General features: G+C 38.4%; 1 protein-coding gene across 2 annotated transcripts in view; it reads right to left on the bottom strand.

Moving 5' to 3' along the window:
- The window catches only part of CADPS (calcium dependent secretion activator), a 452323-nt gene that overhangs the window by 91739 nt on the left and 339427 nt on the right, over positions 1-21157 (bottom strand). Inside the window, exons 17-20 of one of the 2 annotated variants that reach the window (XM_053668933.1) lie at positions 18213-18230; positions 6549-6655; positions 5533-5541; positions 25-181 (exon numbers count right to left, since the gene is read on the bottom strand). In XM_053668933.1, coding sequence (XP_053524908.1) covers positions 25-181; positions 5533-5541; positions 6549-6655; positions 18213-18230 — 291 coding nt within the window. Of the gene's footprint in view, positions 1-24; positions 182-1381; positions 1403-5532; positions 5542-6548; positions 6656-18212; positions 18231-21157 lie in introns of both variants that reach the window. The other variant, XM_053668932.1, reaches the window with a different exon arrangement.

Raw genomic sequence — 21157 nt, 5'->3', positions numbered from 1 at the left:
CAAACAGTCAAAGATGATACATACAGTCGGTGCGCAGAAAATCATTCAGCAGCTGAAACAGTGGAAAACTGTCCCATGTGTCTGGGGGCTGCACCTCTAATGCTGCATCCATGTCCACTGCAAAGAGTGACAAAAACGTCTCGGCATGCTCCACCATCAAGTCTGACCACCATGCAAAGGCCTTCGAAATTTGGCAGAAAAACAACAGACAAAGAGGCAATGAGCTTCTCTTTCTAACACAAGCTGGGAAGCTAAGCCCTCACTGTTCAAGATTAAGTGGGCATCATCCAGCAGGGTTTGATCATTTTATTGTAAAGAGAACAGCATTTTTTATACAATTGGGCCTCAAAGCATCCAAGGCCATGTTTTTCCAGATTCCAGGCCTGCCTTAGAAAGTCTTTATTTGGACCCACCAGTCAGAGGATTCATCTGTAGATGTGACAGGTGCGGGATTTCTGTTCAGTTTACAATAACTCAGTGTTCTGAGTCATGCTCTTTATCACTGTTATTGGCTGGTTCTTGCTCTAAGGTATTAGACTTTGGGAGTTTCTTCACTGTGTTTATGGGTTTTCTGCTGATCTAACTTGAAAATTTGTAATGATTGTTCACTTATATTTACACATCTGGGGTTTAATTGTCGGTGGTCTCATACAAGCTCAGTGACTCCTGTTTCCCTACACATGGGAAATGTTACTCCTGTTTCATACCAAGGCAAAGGAAACCATTGTTGCAATTGTCACAAAACTTTTGAGTCAAAATCTCTTTAAGCAGGGAGCCTCTGGTTTTGCATCTTGTCTGTAGGAAAGATTGGGCTTATGCTGGGAAATGCTCGGTAAGGTGAATACTTACTTTTCTGGGGTTTGGACACATATGTACATTGAAAACCAAAAAATATCAGTGAAGTAACTCATTTTCATGCACGTGGGTCCTTGGAAATCATTGTGCAGGGTCTCAGGGGCGACATTCACATCGAACTGGGCCAGATGTGAATGCAATTCAAAGGCATGCATGCATGTTGACTAATCATTTCTGGCAGGGATCATGCAGAATGAGTGGCGGTGTCAACAGGCCCCTTTTCTTCTGATTTCAAAGACAGCAATAGAACAAAAACAAATTGCCAACCCCGTCTTGTCCCCAACCTTCCCACCCAATGCTGTAAAGTATTCACACTGGAAACACTTTCTGGAGCATTCACTGAGAAAAGATGGAAGGCATTTGAAAACATGAAAGATGATTATGGAAATAATTCCATAAATGAAAGTGTTTGTTCAATGGCCAAGCTCTTCTGTGATCTATTGTTATTTGGGGAATATTCTAACAGCCACTAGGAGGCAGAATAGCGGTCCATCTCTCTTCTTTCAGAAGATTTCATTTTACTTACTTCTCCTTTATCAACATGTGGCTGGTTTGCAAATTAAATGGAAAAAATCAAGTCATGGACCATTCTTCAAGGTAAGCTTGGCTGGAAATAGACACCTGCTGTTTCCATTTTAATTTACAGTAAAAGCTCACTGATTCAGAGAAATGGGAGTGGAGGGATGCTACTCTGTCACCACAAAAGCCTAAATTACTGGGCTTCCTAAAACCAGATATTTGCTGCTTTCAAATGCAGTCTGTACTTGGGCATCAAAGTAGGAAATACTCATTGGTTATAATATGAATGCATCAAAAATGAAAAAGTGTTTTTTAAATTTCTAATAATCATAGATAAATTGACATATAAACTGAAGTCAAAGACACAGAAGGTTTAATTTCACAGGGCCTGAGATAATACTTATAAGAAGAGTCTTTAGAATTTCCAGAGAAAGTTGGGATCACATAACACATTTTACTTAAAAAATTAAAATAACCACTTCAGCTATTAAATTGTCACAAATTTCAAGCGCCTGGGTCTGAATCGGTGAGGTTTTATTGTAGTTTTACCACCTGGGAATGAGAGTCCTGAGGTCTGGACCTTGTTCCAAGGACTACCTGGATGAATGAATCCGGCAGCGGTGGAGATCCTCCAGCCCACACCCTGAGCTCTGCCAGCCATCTATCTGCCTTTTAGGTGGAGACCTTCTACACATTGGAATTTGCTGGAGCCCCACTCCCACCCCCAGCCCTAAATGAAGGGCTAGCTGTCATCAGTCCTGATGGGGGATACTTGAAAAATTCACAAAGGTGCACCAAATGTTGGCTGGTACTTATTCTTTAGTTATTTGATTAACTTTACATCTTCAGGGTCAGTCTAAGAAAACAGTTACTAGGGAGACTGAGTTTCCTTCCCAGACATGATTTTGCTCTAAGATGAAAGGACAAAACAAAATAAAACACCAGTCCAAAATGCCCGAAATTAAAAATTTCTTTGCCCAGCCTTGTACTTGGTTCTTATCACCTTTATTTAAAATGTACAAACCAGAGACCATAAGCAGCAACCTCTTTTGTTATCTAGAGAGAACTAGTCCCTCAATGGGATTGAATAAATTACTGAGCAATTGTCTACAGTTGTGGTATTAATAATCACATAGATAGGTAGCCCTGCAAAGAACAATGACTACTGTGATATCAATGATCACTATTGAATTCTGGTAGAGAAACTTAGGATCCTAGTGAGCAAAAATATTTAAATAGAAGCTGTGGGAGAAGTAAAGACCAGATCTGTTTTTGGACACCCAAAGTGATTCTTTCAGAACCTCATGCTCAAACCTGAGTCTCTGAGAAGGAGAAAAAGATTCTGGCAAGGGCAGTATGGACCAAAAAGTTATGTCATAGTTTTAATCAAATGAAGAGCGTCTGTGTGATTGGACCGGGCAAGTGAAGTCTTTAAAATAAAAAACACAAAACAATATTTGTTGATATGCTTGCTCAGACAGGTGAATGCTATTTTTATACATGAGCTTACTCAAAATTTATGGGCATTGAAAGTCTTTAGAAATCTTTTCCAAAGAAAATAAGAAGTTATACTTCAGTGTCTATATACTTACCCAGTACATTTCATTATTTAAAGGCAAGATGTATAATTTAGGGGTACAATCAAACACACTGAACTCACTGCATTTTTGTACACAAATTACATGTATATATGTACCCTCCTGTATACCACAATACATATATACATATACATACATATACATAGAGAGAGAGAGATTGAAAAGTTAAAGCAACAATACATGAAGGTGTAGCTTGTGTGTGTGTGTGTGTGTGTCAATAACTTAGGCTCTGAGAGCAGAATTACACTGCAATTAAGAGATAAATGTAACACCGCTACCATACACTGCATGGATGTATATGTGATGCATTCTGAGCTGATGAAAAAATTTTCTCTTGGGATATTTAATTACTTTATATTTGAATTAAAATGGCTCCGAGGATTATTTTTTAGTAGGGGAGCAAGTCTACCTTTACTTTTATTTGTGGTGTTACCAAACATCATGGCTACCCAGCCAAGACCCATGATCAGGATTTAGTAATTTTCTAGTGTTTATTGAACACCCAGAGACTATAGCAGTGAGTACTGGGCAGTAGAAAAAAAATCTTCATCTTTCAATCTTGCCATGTGCCAGGGCCGATTCTACCTCTGGCTACACTCAGTGGCTCTTGACCCAGCTACATACTGGAATCAGCTGGGCAGTTCAAAAACTACTCATACCTGGCCCCTCCTCATGGGATTCCAACCAACTGAGCTGGGGTGAGACCTGGGCATCAGCAGGTTCCCAGAGCTTCCCAGGTGATGGCAATCTGTAAGTGAAGGCTGAGGACAGGTGGTGGTGCCTGTCTGGACAACTCCACCTTGAAAAAACTCACTCACCTTTCAACATATTCTGTCTATAACATTCACTTGGTACTTTCCACAGACGTCTGTTTTTTTTATGATCACATATTTGTATATTTTGCTTCCTTACCAATTTGTTTCTAATCATACAACACACAAGCTTTGTGGAGTGCTTACTATGTGCCAGGCATGATACCAGATACTTTACCTAACATAGCCTTCCATCCTAACCACAATCATGTGAGGTAGATTCTCCTGTTATCTCTAACTGACAGGATAAGAGAGGTTAAACCATCAGGCTGAAACCACAAAGCAAGGAAGAGGTAAAGCTAGGATTCAAACTCAAGCTTCTCCAGCATAGAGCCTGAGCTTCTGGCCACTCTGCTTTCCATTGCTCGAAGGCCAAGATGCCTCGTGACTCTCTGCCCATCAAAAAAAAGCACAGAGGTCATTGCCTCAGTGCTCAGCAGGTAGATGGCTTTTGATGGCCTGACTGATGAAGTGAAATTACTAATTCAGAAAATTATTCTGTATATTAATCTAAAAGCCAATTGGGTCTCTAAATTCCAAAGCATGCTGAAGATTTCATTTCTAATTTCTAAAGATAGTAAATGAAAACAGAACTGAATTGATTTCTACCCCATTTACTTACCCTGAGTGGCTTTTGAATATGTAAGATTAAAATATTTTTATGATCATGGCTATTAGGGCAGTTTAAGATGATGATTAGTACTTAGTGAAAAAGTGTTTGGTGAAAAAGTGAAAAATACAAATAAACCCATCTTCTTTGGGATATGACTTTCCTTTGGTACTTCTTTTGAGTAATTTGGGAAAACAGTCTTCCTTTCTTAGCCTATAGCAGCCTGAGTAAATAACTTGATTATAAATCAAGTATATCTGTCACTTTCCTTCTACCATGTTATTTAAAAGCAAAACAGTGACTGAGGAAGGCCATCTTCTTTATACCCATGTCTTAAAAAATGTTTAATTTGGTTCATTATTGTGTGAAAAGCCTCAACGTCCGAATCAGGAGAGCAGGCCAGAACCCTCCACACCTCTGGAGGTGCTCTTGTGGTCACCCAGAAAGAATATACTTACCATCACTTGAACCCAAAATGCCCCCAACCTGAAAAAAATGCCAGATAGAATAGAGTAGAAAAAAATTCTAGCCCAACTTAATTTTATGCATCTGGAGGTTAGTCCTAGGTTTCTGTTTGGAGGGTGCTGGTTTGGCCCCTCTTCTCCCAGCTATTCATTGCTGGGGGCAATAGGAGTTAGTTGCACCTTCCTCAAAAGGTCTTTACCCTGTTCTTAGGAGGGTTCCATGGAAATAATAATTCTGTAGTACTCTCTCTATATATAAATACTGTATATATGATTCACATACAGACATTCGTAGAGAAAGATTGGTATCACTCTGCCTAGCTACTGGTTACTACATTTGGTACTCATCTGCTGAAGTACAGACGGACATAGGAAACTAGGACAGGCTAAGGACAGAATCAAGGCAGGTAGGAGGCATGTGTCAGGATGTAACTGCAGTCGTGGTTAGGTGTATCATTTGCTTCATGCACGCACGAGAGAATCACCCCACATATGCCCTGCTGTGAAGGGCCCCCCATTTCACAAGCAGCCCACTGGAAGTTGCTGTTACATTCCTTGGGTCAGTGTTAGAAAGCAGGAGCACCCAGGGAAAGTCCCATTAGGAGACATGGTACTGGAAGGGCATGCACAAACTACAACAGCAGGTGGCTGGCTCATTAGGTTTAGTCACATACCTCTTTCCCCTGCCACGATCGGCCACGATTGAGTGGAACAGTAGAAGAACAGGGAGGAAATTTAAATATGCAATCAGGCATTATTCGGGATGACTGGGTTTATGTGTATTAGATATTGGTTAACTGTACTGTTAATTTTCATTTAGTCATGGGAGTGACCATTTTAAGTGCTTGAGAAATTACTTTTATAGAATGCCTTTTCTTCCCATTTTGCTATAGAGTTGAAAGGAGAGGAAGAGTAAGAAATAGTGTAATTTCCAGAAAGCTTATTTTAAGAGATATGATCTTAAATCTCAGTTTTGAAGCAAGCAGTGATATAACAGTTGGACTATAATGGAATCTTGGAATCTTTTCTTGGAAGGGTTGGGTTGTTTAAGTCCTTATAGGTTTGGGATTTAGTTAGCCTTTAAATCCCTTGGTTTATAATTATTATCAAAACAATCATTTTGACAGTGTTTTTTTTTAAGTAAGCTGTATTTATTTAGATGTATGTTGGGGAATTGACAAGTTGAATAACAGAGAATAATTAACTTCTGTCACAGTGTTTAGCCACTTAGGTCATCTAAGATTAACAAATGAAGACTCTAGTGCAAGCAGAGTAAGTTACAGAGTAAATCCAAAAACATGGCCTGTGATCCACACACTGAATCAAATAAATAAAAACAACAGTGGTGGCAACAAAAACAATCACAAGAGACCAAAAAGTATTTTGTGTGCTCTGGACAATAACCATATGCTGTTTGAGTAATATTTTAAAAATACACTCACCTCTTTTGCTCGTTGCTATAAACATCTGAAAACTTAAGCTGAAATGCATAATACACAAGCATTTTTGGTTGTTTTAAATAACCTTGCAAAGGCTCCTCCTTGCCAAACTTCCACTTTCATTCTCTTTGCAAGTCCAGGTGAAAAGAAATGGGTGTTAAGACATCTTAGTCACAATGTCACCAGTAAAATCAGTTCTGCAACCTCCACTAAGGAACACCAAGACATGTTTTCCCACCATGCCTGCTCACCTCTGCATGGTGCTCCTCATTCTGCTGAAGAACTTCAATGACTAGTTCAGCAAGACGTATTGTGTCTTCGAGCTTTTTGGCAGGAGTGATTAACCGGCCTACATTTTCTGTAGTACAAGAATTTGTGTTAACATTCATCGAAAGCTTCAGGCTAGTTTTGTGGCCATTAGAATGAGTAGATAAAAAATTCTGAATAATTATCAATTTTTTTAAAAGTTTCATGCAAATGTTAAGAGCCACAAAATTAGTAGTGAGCAAACCATAAAGCCATTTTATTGTTATTATCACCATAATCATTATCATCATATACATATTAAGAAAAAGCAGTGCTCCAGCTGCAAATTGACATATTAAGCTATATTGTCTATGACGGCCCATTTCAAATTGAGTGACATTTTGTACACACATTCTTTAAAGACAGCATAAATAGAATACTATCTTATATCACACTCTAGACTGTGTTTGTGCAACTTGAAGTGAGAATATGTAACAGAAGCTTAATCTTGATCGCTGCTACATTTGTTCCCTGGGTTTGTCCTTAAACATTTGATACTACGGACTATGTTTTACTCTGGGTCTGCAAGTTTAACAGGTGTTGAAATGTTCACTTTAAAAATGCAGAGTCGAAGGTCTGGCTGTTTTAAGTTATTCAGGGAGGAGACTGAAAAGAAACCTGATGGAAATTCCTAGGCCATTAGGTAGAAGTCAGGATCAAATTATCAAAATGGTGTTGGGGGTAGACTATTGGGTCAAGTAGTAGTAATTTGTGCTACTGGTTAGTACAATTGAAACCTTATCAGTTAGCTGGCAAATGTACTCATTTTTCTGTTTTTTAGTTTCTATAGTGTTGAAAGGGCTGTGTTTTTATTGGACTGAACAACAAACTGAACCCTGGTTTATACTGCATCCTTTACAGAGCCAAATTCACAAATATTTGGTAATGTCATTATGTTTCCCAAACTTACACACTTTTTCTCCAGGCAGAAGAGAGTAACATTTAAAATATAAAGGCTTTTCTTAGCCAGTGAAATTTCCAGTCTGGACTCACAGGGAATGTTGTGTTTCATGCTTAGATCCCTTCAAACTGTAAGCCTCAGTTAGTCAGAGCCCCTGGAGTGGAATGGCAATAAGGCTCATGTAGCACAATTCCACAGGTAGGTATGTAGGTACAAAAAAGGACTACCAAAATTTATTTTCATGTCTTTATTGGAAGAAGATATGTTTTGCTTCAGGATTTTTCCTGCTAGAGATTACATAATGCTTCAGAGAAATGTTTGTTGTTGTCTTGTTTTGTTTTGGGTGGGTGTTTAAGCAAAATCTTAGGAGGTTGTGCCTTTACAAAAAAGTGACCCATAATTTTCTCTTTGTGCATTTTTTAGGTAGACAATGAGTATATCAGATGATTAGTAGTTTAGGATTTAATACTGAAAAACAAGTTCAGTGAAACACTATGCAAAATGAGTGTCCCAGCCCCTCTGTGAGGTGAGAAAGATGGATGGGACTGGGTAAGATTATGGAGGGAATTTAGTTCAACAATGCCTGGTGACTGGTGTGAAAATGGGCTTTCTGGACTCCAGCCAATGAAAAGCTCCATTGTCTCTGCAGCACTCAGGTGGAAGTGTGGCTGGAACTGGTTAGGGCATGAAGGTGGGAACTGCAGGGAACATACATATTCAGATCAGGCATCAAATATCCAACACTCAGAGCAGGGAGGTGTGTGGAGTTGAGGGGCCAACAGAACACTGCCTAGCCCAGAGCAATAAATATTTGGAGAAGTAATGTGATTTGTGTGCTTTTGGGGCCCCTGGCCTGTTTGTAATTTCATAAATGGACTGCCATCATTTCATTAATAGACTTTCAGGCATTTCTACAAACATACTGTGTATATATGTTTGGGTAATATGCATAGAGTGAGGTACTTGCATTTTGACAGTAAATATGCATGGGTTACTCTTTATTATTAGTTGATATTCACATTTACACATCAATTTGCAAATTCCTCACTGCATGCTTGTTACCCATTTGACACATACACCCACATACACACATCACACACTTACATACATTTTCTAGTAACCAGACAAGCCTGCACATTAATACAAATCTGCAGGAAATCCCATTTGGGCACATCTTTGAAATCTCTTGCTTTAAAAATAGAGAGCATTGTCCTTTTGGATGGAATACTCACCAAATTGAGGGGAATTCTAGCTGTACATGTCATATCATGTAGAAATGAAATAATGCCCACCAATATTTTTAAACATTTTCATTTAAAAACTGTGAGTAATATTTGTGTTTGGAGAAATCCAAGATGCTTAAGCGAGGACCACCCGAAGATTTGTTTTAATATGTAGTACTTTTAGATTGACTACAATATATATTAATAGATACACATAAGGTGTATATGTGCACACACCCATTCTGTGAGTGTTTGCACATGTACACAGACATGTGTATGCCTGATGTATATATACAGACAGTATGTTTAATGAAACCATTTGCAATGTTACTTTAACATGCAACCATTGAAGTAAGCAGGTTAAGGATCCTTTAATGTAGAATGCTTGATCATCCAGACTTTCATTTGCTATTGATTAGCTGCAGTTCCACTGCCTGGAGATCAAGCCACTTTATTAAGACATGGAACTGTTTTCCCCTTTACTTGCATAGCTAACTTAGTAGCTAAATGGCAAGAAATGTGCTAAAAGCAACTTTTCTAAGATGTTGTCTTTAAAGAAAATATTGTGCAAAATCCCTTAGCACCTCCTCCCTCTCTCAACTGAGGTCAAGGAGAAATTTGAGCTTATAAATGATTTTTTGTCCCTTCTGCTGTCTTAAAATGTATTGCAATATTCCTACCACCCAATCTTGTACTAGCTGGAGCACTGACAAAGGGGAACTAAAAATACAATTTATTTGGTAAACATTTCATACAACAGAATTGAAGCTCATAACATATAAAAATCATCATGCAAAATGTTATGCAACAACGATGTTATTTTGTGCTGACATTGAGGTTTGAAAATGTTGCATATGTCAGACATAGCTAGACAAAAAATGTGGACATTTGGAAAGAAATACTCTCTTTTGCAAAACCTACAGTGTCAAACTTGAGAGCTGAACCTCAGCTTAGTATGCTAAAACAAAACAAAATTTCAAGAAGTAAAATGAATGTAAAAGCAAACTAAACTAAACTAGAAAGATGCTGAGTAAAGGAACATTAGAAGTTTACAGTACTTGATTTTGGCCTAGGCATGCCTTTGAGCCTCTGATATAACATGCTGGTCTGCGTTTGGGTGGGTGGAGGAGGCCCAGGAGGTGGCCAGGAAGCTGCTCAGGTAGGTGAAGAGAGACAGCAAAAAAGTAAAGAGACAAAGTGACTTTCACAGAGGGGACAGGTAAGATGACAGACTCTAAAAAGAATCATCAAACAAGCAAAAATGATAAAACACCAATGGAGAGCTGCTGCTTTCTCGGCGTTACTGCACCATTACTGGATGAGACTATGACCAGTGCCACCAGCACCACCCTATGGAGACACTCAGAGGCAGAATGCAAATGCTGGATGCCTTTATTCTGACGGATGCACATGAATGATGGTGGCAGCATCACTGACCGAAACAAGATACACTTTTGTACAATAAAGGACACATATTAATAGCTGCTTCCTTCTTACAGATGACCACGAATAGGACACGATGCAGTTGTAGTTGGAAGATTGGCTTCTCACCCTCAGTATGCTGCTTCACTTTCTACATAAACTTGCACCTTCTACTTAGACCTTTCTGTACTTCAGTTTTCTTGTCTATAATTTGAGAATATTAATATCTTTTTGGTGTACCTTTCAGGGTTGCTGATAAGAGCAAATGAAACAATGCATAGGCCAGATCCCAGCAAAGCCTAAGGTGCCTGCCTATAAATGTCTATTGTTCTCTCCAACATTGTGAAAAGGCAGGAATTAATTGCCTTGCAAGAGCAGATGAAGGGCCGCTAATAGTTCAAGCGAGTTAGGGGATATTCTTGCTCCCTTTGTGAAATTTCAACATGTCAAAATCTGTCATTTTGGGGGAAAATGTGTGGTATCTGATTGTTTCCAGCTCATTTAATTATTTTCAATTTGGAATTCTTGTGGCTTTTATATTGTGGGTTGAATCATATATAAAAACTTGCCAGTTTATCAAATATGTTACTTGCTACTCCAAATGTTAGAATACCGTAATCAGCAGTTGACCCATCTGTCATGTGGTTTACAATATCAGCACAGCAAACATCCTATAACAATAGCTGCTCCTTCAGTACGGGCACAGAGCACTGTCAGCTCCAACGACTCTCTTTTCCATGATGCCTCATTAACCTTGGACCTGCTCCTTTCTAATAGTTCTCATTTATAAAGCAATCTGTATGATAAGGGGGGACATATTCTACTGCCAATTTTTCTTCTTGGTTTGCTTGAATTTTCGACTGGGAAAACGAATTTTACCGTAGGCTTATAGGAAATGGAATTCTAGCAAAATTAATAAAAATATCAGCAATAAGGATAAGTATAACATTCTGGCAACAATAGCTATTAAAAGCAAAATTAATGAAATCCTTTTCTTGTGGGACCAAGAATGCATGCAGGGCTAAAAAATTATTTACCAGTCTCCTCTTATTTAAATCTTTTGTTTGTGAAAGACTGTGTGAGTAGAATTTGGAAAAATTGGTTTTAAATAACAGCTATTTAAAGGAAGGCAACGACTGAACGTTTCTTTATAAAAAAAAGTTCTCATATTTAAATTTTCTCAAAATCTGGTCTTCCACCTACAGCTGTGCTTAAAGTTAGGTACATCTCTGGTAATATATCCTCCTGGCTTTTTAATGAATGCAAATACATGTTGCCTGAGTGTGCAATTCTCCTGGAAACTCCTTATTCATTCTCATCCAGCTAACTGAACCTGTGTAGAGAAACATTTGTTCTGGTGGTTTATAAAACAATGAAATGTCCCCAGGCTGCTCCATAACCCTCGAGGCAACAGCCACATATTTCAGCTCCATGGGTCTTGATGCAAATTCATAAAGGGATTCCCAACTGCCAACTCTCTGTCCAGAATTCTGACAGTGAGGTTTGCTACTATAGAAAAACAAGCTCCCTATTTTTTTCTCTCACAGAGCAAAACAAAAACATCATACCTTGGTTTCCAACTTCATTTACCCAATTACCATTGCTCATGTTTACACAATTAAATCTGCTTGGCTTCCCGAGAGAGAGTTAAATGTGACTGCAGAAAAACAAAAAGAGAATTCCTCTGAATGCTCAGCTAAGCCAAGGAAGAGAAGCATCCAGGAGTGAGAGACACTCCAATTAGCCCTTAAATAACCTGACCATCCCTGGTTCCAGTGAGTGAATTGCCAGTCCCTCAAATATATAAAAAATGGATATGGTTGATGGAAAGCCCATTACTACCAAGTTCCAGTCTACTGATATGTCACTGAAGATGCCAGTGAAAATAACTAGCCTGTTCCCATTTGCCATGATTTAGAGCTAAGGGTGGATAAAAGCTAGGGTATAAACAGAAAGCTAAGCAGATAGATACCTCATGCTTCCCAGAGTACCCTGACTCCCTAACACAATGACCATGTGGACTATACATTCAAATACAGGGTTCCAGTTCAGCATCATTTCTCCAGGGGGGGCTGTAAATTACATAACTGGTCCCTTGTGTCCTCCTCACTCCCTTTTGGAAGATTTTATCTTTAGAACAGTATAGAGTAGATGGTAATAAAGACTATCAGATGAATTGTGGATGATCTTCTTTGCTCTTTGAACTGAAGTTATCTTTGTCTCTTCTGTAAGCATGAATCTGAGCCTGCCACACTCCTGCTCATAAGCCTTAGGGAGAGCACCTTTGTAACAAGAGGCTGCCTTCACAGCAAAGGCCCAACTCCTCTGTTGATACTTCTATTTGAGCACTTCTGGCCTTTAACAATAGCAAATTATATACACGTCTGTCTCCCTCTAGGCCCAGTGAATTCTCTATTTCTAGGGGCTAGGACAATGCCTAGCCCAGAACAGATCCTCAAGTATTGGCAGAATCCTTAGTATATCCCACCCACTGCATTGCTTTCAAGGCAAAACAGATAACTTGATGTTGCAATATGAATATAAACAATACAGGAACGTTTATCATTTACCCAAAGTCTCTGGTTATGTAAATGCATGTACTAAGCTGAATTGCTGAATAGTAAACATTATAACCTAAACTTCCAAACCAGAGAACAATTTCAGGTATTTAATGTAATTTAAAATGATTTAATATCATTAAAATACTTTTTATTTAAATTAAAATAAAGTATATCTAAAGGAAGAAGTAATGTCATTATGATATTTTCTTCTATAATTTCATTTCTTTGTCCTTAAGAATGAGCTATAAAGTGAAATTAATCCTACTGCTGGATAGACACAGTAGTAGATATCTGTTATTCTGGTATATGTAGTACCTTTCCCCCACTCCATGTGGTTCTGCAGGGAGTGTCAAACAATGAAACTTACAGAGGCAATCATGTGAGCCAAGCCAGGCCAATCATAGCACTCACACCATCATGGGAATTTGACTGGCTCAGAGGTTACCATGTGAGCTAAGCATGCCAATGAGATGCTCCTCTGGAATTTTACACAGTCACTTGGAGAGGAAAGCTTGTTTTCTTATAGGGTTAAAATCCAGTGTTATCTGTGACCATGTTGCCAGCAATCTCTCTACCGTGACCCCCAGTCATATCAAAGAAGCATGTCAGCAGTTGGAGAGATCAAAACATGCTAAAATTCTTTATCCTTGAGGCCAGTTCCTAGCTATGCTGGCCAAAAATTCCCTTTTCTTACTTAAGCTATATGATTTTTTTGGGGGGGATCACTTACTATACCAAGAATACTGATTTAATAGTACGATAAAATATCTACCTGGTCCCCAAATAAGCTTTCACCTATATGGCCACAAGCTTTCTGGGGCAGGACCTTGGGGCCTGTGGAAGTATTAGAGGCAAATACTCCAACAAAGTCAGGGGACATCCTAGACAGTTCTCCTTAGGGAACCAGCTCTTGACCTCCATGATGATATACTCCCTGCAGTGCATGGAAAACCCCGGACTAGGTGAAGTCCCCTGCAGCACTTTGCATTTCTCTTTATCATAGTCAGAATGTATGAACATTGAAGCTTGAGATGCATTACTTTATATTCCACTTTGAAACCAAATACTATGTCTATACTACACATTTAGATTTGGAAGTTTTAAAAATAATAACAAACCAATAACATATTATATATAGATATAGGTATAGATATAGATATAGATATATAGATAATAGTGCTTATGTGGCAGTCACTGTGCTAAGGGATTTATTTGGAATATGTGTTTTAATCTTCACAGTGATCTTTTGGGAGAGGAAAATAAGTGCATCATAAAGAGGTTAAAAAATTCATTGAGACAGAATAATGTTTAAAATTTTTCATGTAACAAATCCTGAGTGCTCAGGCTTGTTCTGAGGTAGTATTTTCCTGGAGCTGCATAGACAGGATCCTCATATGTGGACACCAGGCATCATTTACTGTCATACTGGAAGCTCAGGCCAGTTAATGGATTAGGTTAGACCGTTACTGCTGAGCTGAAAGGTGAGGCAGCCTGGTTGGGGTGTGAAGGCTCCTGAACTGTGTGCAGACCCCAAACTAGGGTCACTACCTGCCTGCCCATCTTCCTTAGAAACAGTTAGGCTTCTATTTTCTTATCTGTCGAGTGAAAGAATTGAGGAACCCCTTTTTGGTCTTACAATTTTATCACTAACAATCACAAGTATTTTATAATTTAAAAGTTCAACATGTGGGATTAGAAATTAGGCTCATGTTCAAATTCTGTCTCTTCAACTATCAAGCTATGTGACCTTGGGTAAATAACATGTCTCATTTCTAGCTCTTTGTATTTCTATACACAAAGATTGGTTTCTTATTTCATTGAGTATAAGGAGCATATTTTAACATTTCTGAAATCGATGCATTTACACTTGATGGAGTCTAACAATTTAGCTGGCAGCATTGTTTTTTTCTTAGGAATACATAAATTAATGGGCATCTTAAAATTGTTGGCCTTTTAGATTCAATGAAATAGGGTAGAAAATACTACGTATAGAGTTGTGCTGAGAATTAAATGAGATATACATGCAACTATTAAATACATACTCAATTCTCAATAAGGGACAGTTATCATCATCATCAGCATCAGCATCAGCAGCAGTATCTATTTTTTTTTCTGGTAGAAGACACATTGATTTCATATTTATTGGTTTATGGCATATTTTTAACACATCCTCATTTACTCCAAGATACTTTTTGGTGACAGTGTTGAAAATATGTTTCTCCTTGCCCTCCTCACTTTATTTATAACATATAAATGAGATACTAGTCTACAAAATGATTCAAGCATGGAAACCCTAACTTATGCACCCCTGAAATAAGACGGAAGGACAAATAAGCATTTTGTTTCTTGTGTAAGACATAAAGTGTGACTTAGTGCTCATTTTAGAGGGGCCTGGAGCTTGGTGAGCTGGGATTTGCCCTCACTGTCCCCTGGGTGGGTGGCTCTGCATTGCGTGGTTAAGTATTGCAAGCTTAGCTGTTTCGTCTTTTCTTTCAACTGGCCTTGAACCTGCAGGAAGTTTGACTGGAGATAGGGAAAGCTACTGAAACACAGCACTACAGAATTTCCTTGGAAGTCTTTGGATGGATTTTTCCTACTTTAGAATGTTTCTGTCAACTGGGGAGAAAAAGTCTTCAGTTCTTTGCTAGTTTCAGGGAATCTCAACTACCTTCAGGAAGACTTCATAATGGAAAGATTTCAGCAATGATCTGTTCCCAGAAAGGACTGCTTTGTTTTTTGGGAGTTTTTCTGATTAAAAGTTGTAGATGTTTTTGAATTTATCTATTCAATGAATGGATATTGTCCAACTGCCCACCACATCAGCTAGAAAGGCTACATTTATGAAAGAGACCCAAAAAAAAAAAACCAACCAGCACGATGCTTGAATTTAGAAAGATCTGTCAAATCCTGCTTGAGAAATTCACTTATCTTCTCCAAATGTCAGTTCCCTCATCTGTAAAGAGGGTAAAGATTGAATTATATCCTCCATATAAAAGTCCTTAGCACAGTGCCTTGACCCATAGGTGGGTTGGCTGGCTATCTCCCTATCTCTAGAATATCTATCTATCTTGCAAATATTTGGTGTATTTGAAGGAAAATTGTTTATTTCAAGTTCCAGCAGAATTTTTATGATGCTCAGAAAATTATACAAGTATTTAATCAAGAATGGAGGCAAAACAGCAATAGTAATGTCTTCTCAAGGTTTGGTGGGGTAATGACATGTGATGGTTTAAATAAAAATGTATTTAAAATAATAAGTTTATGTGCAGAAGTCACTTCTCTTTTATAGATTAGCAGCATTGTACTTTTGGGAGGCACTGTAATTAAACTGAACATTTAATTTCTAATAATACCACCAGACAGAAAGCATAAGTCCACCGAAATGCCATCTGCAGAGTCCCATAGCCTCTCCAAGCACAGCCTGAGCAAAGCATTCCATAGCTGTCCACATTCCATCTCAGTTTGCACACGTAATTCCAGCTGTGCCCTGCCACCTCCATACAGATGGTTTTGAACACCCACCCATGTATTTGTGCTTATTTCCCTCTCAGGAGATTAAAAATGGAGAGGAAGGGCAAGATAAAAGATGAAAAGGCCAGGAAAGAAGTAATTATGATTATGACTGTGACTGAGATTTGTTTTGTTTAGAAGAAGCCTCACATGTACCAGGCTTCAAACCCATCTCTGCTTTGACATTAAGTTTTAGGTCCAGTTTTACTCTATTTCTCTTTCTGAGTCCTTTCTTTCCATCAATATCACTATGATTTTCCTGGAATGCAAATTATCAAGCCATCCTATTGCTTAAAGAGGCTTTAATTAAAGAGCTTTTAAATCAGCCTTTGGAAGTGAGACCTGTGGAGTTTTTCCTTAGAAAAATCCATATGCCTGTTAAAGTTGGCACAGATTCCAGGTTAAGAAATTTTGGACTATGAGACACAGCCTGAACTCTGCATTATTAAGGCATATAAAGGGTTTTGAGATCTTTCCTCCACCCTACATTGCCATCATCAGAACCCATCACTACCATCATTTCAATCATTTGCAGCCACACTGACTTGGACCTCTGCCTGGGCTCAGATTCTGGCTCTACCCTTATTTTTCTAGAGTGTGTTAATTATCCTTCCTGTAACCCACTTTGCTCTTCCCCAAAATGGGAATAATAGTAGTATCTACCTCATATGGAGTTTTGAGAATTAAATAAATCAATAAATATAAAGCCCTTAATAGTCATAGCTGGTACATAAGCTATGTACCATTGAATATGCTTATACATTGAATAAGCATAGCTATTTTTATTAGCTATATGGTTTTACATACTTGCACATATTACTCTCTTTATTTAGGATGTCTCTCTACTTTCCAATCTCAGATCCCTTCCACTGATTCTAATTCATCTTTTAAGATGCAGTTCAACATGTCCACCCTTGTGAAGATTTTTGAGGCTTTCTGACAATGTCCTCCTATTCATAACTCTACCAATTAGTGCTGCCACCTACTTAATTTGTAAATAGACACTGTACCCATTTGCACATAGACACTTCATAAGGTTAACAGCTGTTTTCCTGCTGTTTACTTAGTCCCTGCTTTTCACCACTGTACCTGGCACATGGCAGGTTCCCACTAAGCAGCTGTTGAATGAATGAATAAATGAGTGAGTGAATAAATGAGTGAATACCTTCCCTAACAGGGACAGAAAGGCTTATATGTCTTGAACATAGGTTTGTGAGTCTTCAAATATTTATTTCTGACCTGGTGCTTGCATGTACTAAAAAATGCTTTCTGAATTGATCTGAAATAGGCTGAACTTTGATTAAATGAAATGTTTAATTTCAATTAAATTATAATTCTCTTTTGATAATCCTTTAGACCTCAAAAATAATAGTTAATACTGTACTTTTATTTATTAGAGCTTTCCTCACAATATGCTCAGAAGCCTTTGGACTACTCAAGAAGACAACATCCAAAGGTAGAGGAGGACTTTCTAAGAGCTTTTATCTCATGAAGCTTCTAGCAATGGCCTCTCTGCAGCTACCCTGCCTCATCACATGATACACACAGGAACAACACAAACACAACTTCTCTCTGTCTCGGCTGATAAACATTCATCAAAGAACACAAATTTCTCATCAGGGTAAAAAACAGAAAAAAGAAATGAAAAACAAAAAGGAAGATTAGTTTGGTTCAGTAACTGCTTTTTAAAAGCACATGAGGCCAAATCACTGGAATCCTGAAACCAAGGATGAAATGAAGTTCCATAGCAAACCAGAGATCTGTTCCTCCAAAGCTTATGCTTTACAGAAATTCTACTTTATAAAGGTCAATGTCTAATGGGCATGAGGGATATTTAGACAGCACAAATTAACTCCTTAAGTATTATTGCAACTCCACACCAGTCTTTGGGAGTACATACGTTAAGGAGCCATTAAAAAACAGAAACAAAAACAAAAACTGAATATAACTCAACAATCCTGATAGTTTATAATGCATATACAATTGGTTCACCTGCATCCTTTTGATTCTCTATTTGAAAGAGAGAGCACAACAAGGAGAGAAGAGAAAGAGAAACAAGAACACATATGCAGAATTAATGAGCAAGTGGACCAAAATGCCCCCCACTTATGTGTGATACATGATATTGGAAGAAAAGATTGCCCTTAGGCTCCCACTGCCCCGAAGTATGGGGGCCAGCAAAAAAAGGCTCCTTCACAGAGGTGGAAAACGCTGCACAAATAGAAAATTAGTAAAATTACGTTTAATGTGAAATCAAGCTATGAAACATACATGAATTCTCCAAATGACAATTAAGTCATATGTTCTAGCCAAAGCTTAGTGAACAAGCACAAGTCAAAACCTCCAGAGAGAACAAGGAAAAGCTTCCCAGCTTCAGAGAGAACAGACGGGAGGCATATAAGATCTAATTTTTACAGAGAATGGAACACCTCATATGATCTTATAACCATAATAGTTTGACATGTTAAACATGGAAAAGAAGGCATGATTTTGCCCCAGCTGTCCTTTATCTGACACCTAGCACATCGCTCCCAACCTAGATACTACCTTTGGATTGTGTACCAGTGAGAAGCACTCTACAAATTGGGGTTACACACAAGCAAAGTAAAAATGCATTCAGGTCACAGACAGAGAATAACTAAAAAACTTACAGACAAATCTGAGTTTATCACAAACAAATGGCTTAATTGTCTAACCTGTTTTAGGCTGATAAAAAGTGACTGGACTTCTTACACTGGGTTTTACAGACAGAATCAACAGACAAGCCAATGCTAAACAACTTGAAGCAAGGAGAGTGAGTTGATTTGGATCTGGATTTTCTTGAAATAATGAAAACAGAAAGAGTGAAGACAGCATGGAGAGGAGGTGGTAGGTACTCACGAATGGTTAAATCCATCACTTGGGAGGCCAAGCAGAAGACAGGATGCTCATACATTTCTCTCTTTTTCCCTATAAAAGAGGATTTGGGCATGCAAGAGGCTTAGGTCAGAGGTAAAGAGGTTAAAGGTCATAGGTTAGAGGAAAACGTTACATTAGCTCAAGGGAAAATAGCCACAGAGTATTTTGGGATAAACACAGGATAAAAGAAAAAGGAGTTTCAAAATTGGAGATCTACTGGATTAACCATTCAGCATGCCGTGAGTCACGAGAGAGATTGTGACCATGACTTTACACGTCTCTTTAGAATTGTTTGCAGGAATACAATGACCAAAAACATCATGAGTAAAGGGAAACAGGATTTCATTGGTTTAAGGCTCCAAGATACTAAGGATTTCAGACTTTAGTATCTAAGGCTCTTGAGGTATTTCTTCATAAACATAGTCTCCAGCAAGATTACCAGAAGTTCTTTACAAAAAGTTCTCTGGGAACTAAGCTGTTAATGCTCATAGAGGGACTCAAATATAAAAATGAAAGGTTTCTTTTCTGGGTGTAGGATCCGAACCTTATAAAAGAAAGTTGTCTGGCAGTCATATCTTTACAGCTGCAATGTCTCAGCTTACAGTGGACTATGTTCATGAAAGAAAACCTGACACATGCAGCCAGAGGATGTTGGGTTGTCTGAATTAACAATCCCAGCATGCTTTGAAATTGGTGTCACAGCCACTTTTGCAGAGGTGATGTCAAAAAGTGGCTGAGCCAATCACGAACAAGGAAGGAGAGAAGCAAAGAGAGCAGGTAGTGTGGAATGAGGTACTTCTCTGAAAAGAGAGTTGGAAAAAAAGATTGGTTCCTTCAAAGAATCCCCAGACCTAAAAGTCACAGTGCAAAAGATAATTAACATGACCAAGAAGAATTGAGGCACAAAAGGAAATTACAGACCAGCTGATCTACTTTGGAAATGAATGCATTTTTACTTACAGATCTTAAAGTTTATTTTGGATATACTTATCTGAAAGAAGAGAGTGGATCTTACGAAAGACTAGTAATAGCTAGACCAAGACCTATGAGGCAGCAGCCGTGGCAAACAAATGTTGCTTCTTTCCATCCCATTTCTGTCCTTGCCTAGAATTACTGGGTTCCTGGTTGACATTACCAAATACGACCAATCATTATGTCCTAGGAAGGTAAATGCTGGAACAATTATTTGCTAACAGAGCCCTTTTAATGATCTTCTTGTCCTTCTATTTTTGCCACTCATTACCAAGTCAGGAGTTGATAAACATCCTTTTAGTGCCCAATTCTTAAGTGTTTCTCCCTGGATGCATAACAATGAATTCATTACCACTGGTACACAATTTGCATTGTCAGACAGACAAAATTGAGAGAGGGAGACATGTAATGTAGAGAACACTGTGAGCTTGACATGATCTTAACCTAATTCTCTAGGAAAATAAGGACTTTGGCAGGGTAAGTGATGCATTTTGGTTGGTTAGGTCTTTATTTTCCCCCCAGTCATGTCCTGAAGGCAGACGATGGGCATTTGCTGGTGTTTCACATGTGAGAGAACATCAGATTCCAGAATGCGGACACACTGAGTTTTGCACACAGAACTTCCACATTTATACACTTACACCACTGGTCAAGTTGGGTGTGGTTTTCAAATCACCCTATAGCAGCCAACAGGGTAACAATGAAAAATGATTAATACCTTTGCAGATGTATAGGTCCCAAAGAACCATATTTTTTCAAGAAGAGTTTACTCAAAGTGACTTCTGGGTGACTACTTGGTCATCAGCGACTGCTTCCCTAAAACTTGAGAGGGCAGTAGTAATGACCATCCTAAGTCCAGTGTTCTAATAATGAGTGAGATTGAAAGCAAAACAAGGAGCCATCAGAGAGGGCTGGATATTAACTTGCCATGGAGTTTGAAATGCTACCAAAGGTAACCCCTTGAAAATTTAAGGGGCAAGGAAAATTTAAGCAAAATCTCGATGTTGCTTTATTCAATTCTTGTTTTACTTACAACACTATCAACAGTTGACAACAAACTGCTTTAT

This window comes from Artibeus jamaicensis, unplaced genomic scaffold (genome assembly GCF_021234435.1).
Source record: "Artibeus jamaicensis isolate MK-2021 breed Jamaican fruit bat unplaced genomic scaffold, CSHL_Jam_final contig_519, whole genome shotgun sequence".
NCBI classification, from domain to species: domain Eukaryota; kingdom Metazoa; phylum Chordata; class Mammalia; order Chiroptera; family Phyllostomidae; genus Artibeus; species Artibeus jamaicensis.
This window is presented reverse-complemented; position numbering and strand designations above follow the sequence as displayed.